This window comes from Octopus bimaculoides, chromosome 5 (assembly GCF_001194135.2).
Source record: "Octopus bimaculoides isolate UCB-OBI-ISO-001 chromosome 5, ASM119413v2, whole genome shotgun sequence".
NCBI classification, from domain to species: domain Eukaryota; kingdom Metazoa; phylum Mollusca; class Cephalopoda; order Octopoda; family Octopodidae; genus Octopus; species Octopus bimaculoides.
The window spans coordinates 36,416,693-36,422,114 of NC_068985.1; the positions used below are offsets into that span (position 1 = coordinate 36,416,693).

The following is a 5,422-nucleotide window of genomic DNA, read 5'->3' on the forward strand; positions in this document are numbered from 1 at the left end:
GCGTGGCCGTTGCCAGTACCGCCTGACTGGCCTTCACAGGATTTTCGAGCGAGATCGTTGCCAGTGCCCTTGGACTGGCTCTTGTGTGGGTGGCACATAAAAGACACCATTTTGAGCGTGGCCGTTGCCAGTACCACCTGACTGGCCCTCGTGCGGGTGACACGTAAAAGCACCCACTACACTCTCTGAGTGGTTGGCGTTAGGAAGGGCATCCAGCTGTAGAAACTCTGCCAAATCAGATTGGAGCCTGGTGTTGCCATCCGGTTTCACCAGTCCTCAGTCAAATCGTCCAACCCATGCTAGCATGGAAAGCGGACGTTAAACGATGATGATGATTATCACCACATATCTGTGTGTGTTTTAGTAATATTTGTAACAAACATTGAATGTCAAAGGGAACTTTTTAAATTTCAATGAATGGTTTTATTTACAGTTAAGATTGTTTCCATGACATATTTAAAAAAAAAAATTCACAACTGTTGTATATCAACAATATTTTAAATAGAAAATTGTATATTTACCTTACAAACAGCAGGATTGACTATTTACTACCTGAAGGTTTTTGTAAAATAGTTTAACCACCTACAAAGTTAGTGGCTTTAAGTATTGAAGGAACTACACTTAAGAAAGTGAAATAGGTTTACAGTAGAATTTTAAAAAGTTTCTCTTTCTTCTAGTCTCCTCATCTTTATTTTTTTCCTTTCACAAACAGTCTTTTATTGTATTTGGAAGTGAAATATTCAAGGCCATATTTTTGGTGGTATGTAAACAAAAAGTAAAGTTTGAGTAAAAATAAAAGACAAACTTTATTTTTCCTTACATTGCACATATGGGGAATTTAGTGAATAAATTTAGTAAACTTCCTTGTTTTTATTTCGTTTCTCAAAAGAAATTACTTGAGAATCATCCTGATCTGATGTTAGTGTGTCACAGAAAGATGAACTTGGAAACACAGCTTTTATTATAATACAGATTTTTAAATAGTTTATGGTTCCTTATCTCTAAATATTTTCATTCAGTCTTATTACATATTCATACTATTGGTTTCAAATTTTGGCACAAGACCAGCAATTTCAGGGGAGGATCAAGTTGATTACATCAACCCCAGTATGTGACAAGTACTTATTTTATCGACCCTGAAAGGATGAAAGGCAAAGTCAATCTCAGTAGAATTTGAACTCAGAACATATAGGTGAACAAAATGCTGCTAAGCATTTTGCCCTGCATGCTAGTGATCCTGCCAACTCATTGCCTTACATATCCATGCTATTGAAGTTTCTTTTTCCATAAAGAAAGTCATATCATTAGATTTTAAAAATTATTTCCCAGCTTAGTCAAATGAAGAGGAGTAATAACTGTTGTAATGTTGAATCTGGCAAGGCAAAGATAAAAGAAAACCACAACTCATGGGTTGCTGTAGTAGTAAACACCATGTTAGAATAATGAGTTACCCTCAGGCTGGACTTGGTCTGAATGCTTGCAACAGAGTGGACTCCACTAAAGACACTCAAGGTATCCAGAGCTGATGTGAAACAGCTTAGGTGTACTACCCTAGTAAACTGTGTGCAGACTTAAACACAGTTTTGTTCTACTTGATTTTACTCACAAGGCTTGTGTTGATCTAACTTTATGATAAAAGACACTTTCCCTAGGTGCTAGATTTTAAGTGGATAGGTTGCTTTGTTAGTCTCATAATTTTATTATTTCTTTGTTATAACATCATTAAAAATGTCTTCATGTAGTGAGTGACTCCATAGAATACACCAGAGTAAATTCTTATGAAACAACTTGAATTGAGCACTGCAAATTAGTTGTCAATTGTACACTGGTGTCACTGCATATAGTCATAGGATATACTATCTTAGTGAAATCAGCTGTTGAGAGTTAAGTGCTTTTGCTCAGACACAGTTATAATGACAGAATATATATTACTAACCACAGTTTGTGTTCTCATTTTGCAAATGAAGATTTTTGTAGTTTAGGTTGGGGACAAGATCTGTGATAAAACTGGCTTTGAATGTTATAGAATTTATTTGTTTATAAGGTTTTCTCAAGTATGTGATAATCTATATTATGTCCTTGTAGGAATATATGCCATTACCACCATCAGAAGAGAATGATGATACATCTGGAGAATCGTCATCTGAAGAACACAAATTACAGTTTTCTTATGTTGAATGTTTAATGTTTACATTCCACCAGCTAGGCCGTAAATGTCCGTCTTTTCTCTCAGATGAAAACAATGCTGACAGACTAAAGGATTTCAGAGTGAGGTATGTTTCAGAATGTTTAATGTCTCTATAGATCACCGTATGTAGAGAATAGTATTGTTTATTGAATGGGTCTTTAATGATAGTTAATATTTGCAGAAACACAACAATGTAGGGCTGAGGGTCTTGTTTATTGGGTGGGCCTTTAAGAAATGAGAATATTTTGTGTGTAATATATAGTGTAAAACCTGACAACCAGAGGATTGAAACTTTATTACAGAGTCATTTGTCATGTGTCCATGCAGTTCACTGATATGAATTGGTTTAAGAAGGATTAGTATGGATATTTTAGATTTTTTTTGACAATGTACAAAGAGGGTTGGGGCTCTGCAATTGATTGCATTAACTCTAGTATATTGCAGTAGTGTGTGTTACATCCAGTATATTGTGGATGCTCAGAGATGGAAGGCAAAACTGATATGTTATGACTTGTTATAAATAAAAGATATTTTATGTGTATGAGAAATTTCATTAAGTAGATTTAAAATATGTTATACATTGTGCATAACAACAATGTGGGATTTAGCAGGTACTTTTCTGTTTTGTAAAGGCTTTATTTCCAGCATTTTTTCAGACCACTAGATTCCAATGGTTTAGTTTTTTCCTCCTTCAAGGTAGAATTGGCTTTTAAATAGAAAATATTTTAGGTTTGTCATCATCGTCATTGTTTAACATCTGCCTTCTATGCTGGCGTGAGTTGATGAAATATTTTTTGCGTATTGGTTTGATATGGAGGAGAGGAATGTGTCCATGGCCTTGCAGTCCTTCTGAGCTAGAATATTTTTATTTTTATACACTTACATACCTGGTAAAATTGATGTAAAAATAGGATTTTTCAAACTACTTTTTATTGAAAGGAAAGAAATAGTTTCATGAGTGTAGTTGAAAATTTTTAGTTTGAGCCAGAAGCTTGCCCACAAAATTTATTTATAGACATTTGAAAAAAAATTAGCTGGTGATTGCTGAGAATTCATTAACTATTAAATACTGTATTTAATTGATGTTTTGCTTATAGATTACAATATTTTGCACGTGGAGTGCAAGTGTATATTAAACAACTGAGGACTGCACTACATGGGAAAACAGGAGATGCACTAAAAACTGATGAGGTTAGTATTACAGTTCTATATTTAAGAGATGAGGAATTATGTACATTATTTACATTTGACGGATATTTGTCCTCATCTTGTTTGTTGTTAACACAACTTTTCGGCTGATATACCCTCCAGCCTTCATCAGGTATCTTGGGGAAATTTATTATTCAGGTCACTGCTTGGAATCGAACTTGGAATCTTGGGGTTAGTAGCCCGTGCTCTTAACCACTATGCCATATGCCCTGATGAAGGCTGGAGGGTATATCAGCCGAAACGTTGTGTTAACAACAAACAAGATGAGGTCAAATATCCATCAAATGTAAATAATGTAGAGGTTAGTATTGTTTTGATATTGTATGTTAGATTAGTCATTCTTCTGTTTTAAAGCCATATCAGAAAATAATCATATTTACAGACAAATGAATTACCTTGAGAATGTTTCTTTAATTTTTGCTATATATCTTTTTGATTGATACAATTTCTTGTTTTTTCAGAACAAAATCAAGGTCATTGCTCTAAAAATAACTTCTAATATCAATATTTTAATAAAAGACTTGCTTCATAATCCTCCAGTATACAAATCAGTGGTCAACTTATCTTGGAAACCTATTCATGTGAGTATGAGTGTGTGTGTATGTGTGTGTGCATGTGTGTGTGTGTGTGTATATACATGCACACACACACATATATACACACATATATATATTGTTTTGTATTTTAAAAATATAATCTTGTCTAGTAGCTTATGTGTGTGAATATCATTATAGAGGAGATCTGTGTGTAATCTCCAGTTAAAAAAACACTTGGGAAATGAAACCGACAGATGTTTCTCATCATCATCATTTAACGTCCGTTTTCCATGCTGGCATGGGTTGGACGGTTCAACTGGGGTCTGGGAAGCCAGGAGGCTGCACCAGGCTCCAGTTTGATCTAGCAGTGTTTCTACAGCTGGATGCCCTTCCTAACACCAACCACTCCGAGAGTATAGTGGGTGCTTCTTACATGCCACCGGCACAGGGGCCAGAGGGGGCTGGCAACCACCATGATCAGTTGGTGCTTTTAAACATATCCACATTTAAGAGATACATTAAAAAAAAGAAGGGTTTTATGAAAAAAAATATATCAAAACCTCAATACAAATTGAAGCATCATCATCATCATTGTTGTTGTTTTAATGTCTACTCTTCCATGCTTGCATGGGTTGGTTGGAATTCGTTGAGGCAAATTTTCTAATGTTTGGATACTCTTCCTGTTGCCAACCCTGTTTCTAAGTAAGAAAATATTTCCCCTATGACCAGATATGTTTTCATGGAAAATTGGAAATGAAGGACAATGCTTGCATGGAAGTGACACAACTATCACATGATGTCAAGACTGCAAGACACACACATACACACACATGCATATGCACACAATTTTTTTGTGGAATAAAACTGACAGGCTGATAAATAAATTTCATGAGGGTTAACACTAATGTATTGCTTGTGACTGAGATGCTGTTTGTTTAGCTGTTAGAATTTGCAATTGAAGTAAGTCAAGATTTTCCAATCTGATTTGTTGACCTTTTTTACTTTTGTATTTTCAGATTCCCAGTAAAAGCCCTCCTGCAAGCATAGGGTATGTATTATTTGTCTTTCCTGTTATCATTTACTTGTTTCATTCTTCAGACTATGGCTATGCCGGGGCACTGCCAAGTGGCTGTGTGGTAAGTAGCTTGCTTACTAACCACATGGTTCCGGGTTCAATCCCACCGGGTGGCACCTTGGGCAAGTGTCTTTACAAAAGCCTCGGGTCGACCAAAGCCTTGTGAGTGGATTTGGTTGACGGAAACTGAAAGAAGCCTGTCGTGTATATATCATCATCATCATCATCATCGTTTAACGTCCGCTTTCCATGCTAGCATGGGTTGGACGATTTGACTGAGGACTGGTGAAACCGGATGGCAACACCAGGCTCCAGTCTAATTTGGCAGAGTTTCTACAGCTGGATGCCCTTCCTAACGCCAACCACTCAGGGAGTGTAGTGGGTGCTTTTACGTGTCACCCGCACGAAAACGGC

At 36.1% G+C, this 5,422-nt stretch overlaps 1 protein-coding gene across 1 annotated transcript in view; it reads left to right on the top strand.

The window, feature by feature from the left end:
- Nucleotides 1–5,422, top strand: part of LOC106879149 (apoptosis inhibitor 5) — a 28,464-nt gene that overhangs the window by 16,554 nt on the left and 6,488 nt on the right. The window contains exons 8-11 of the mRNA XM_014928587.2: nt 2,086–2,273; nt 3,286–3,379; nt 3,859–3,978; nt 4,950–4,981. Coding sequence (XP_014784073.1) covers nt 2,086–2,273; nt 3,286–3,379; nt 3,859–3,978; nt 4,950–4,981 — 434 coding nt within the window. The remainder of the gene's footprint in view (nt 1–2,085; nt 2,274–3,285; nt 3,380–3,858; nt 3,979–4,949; nt 4,982–5,422) is intronic.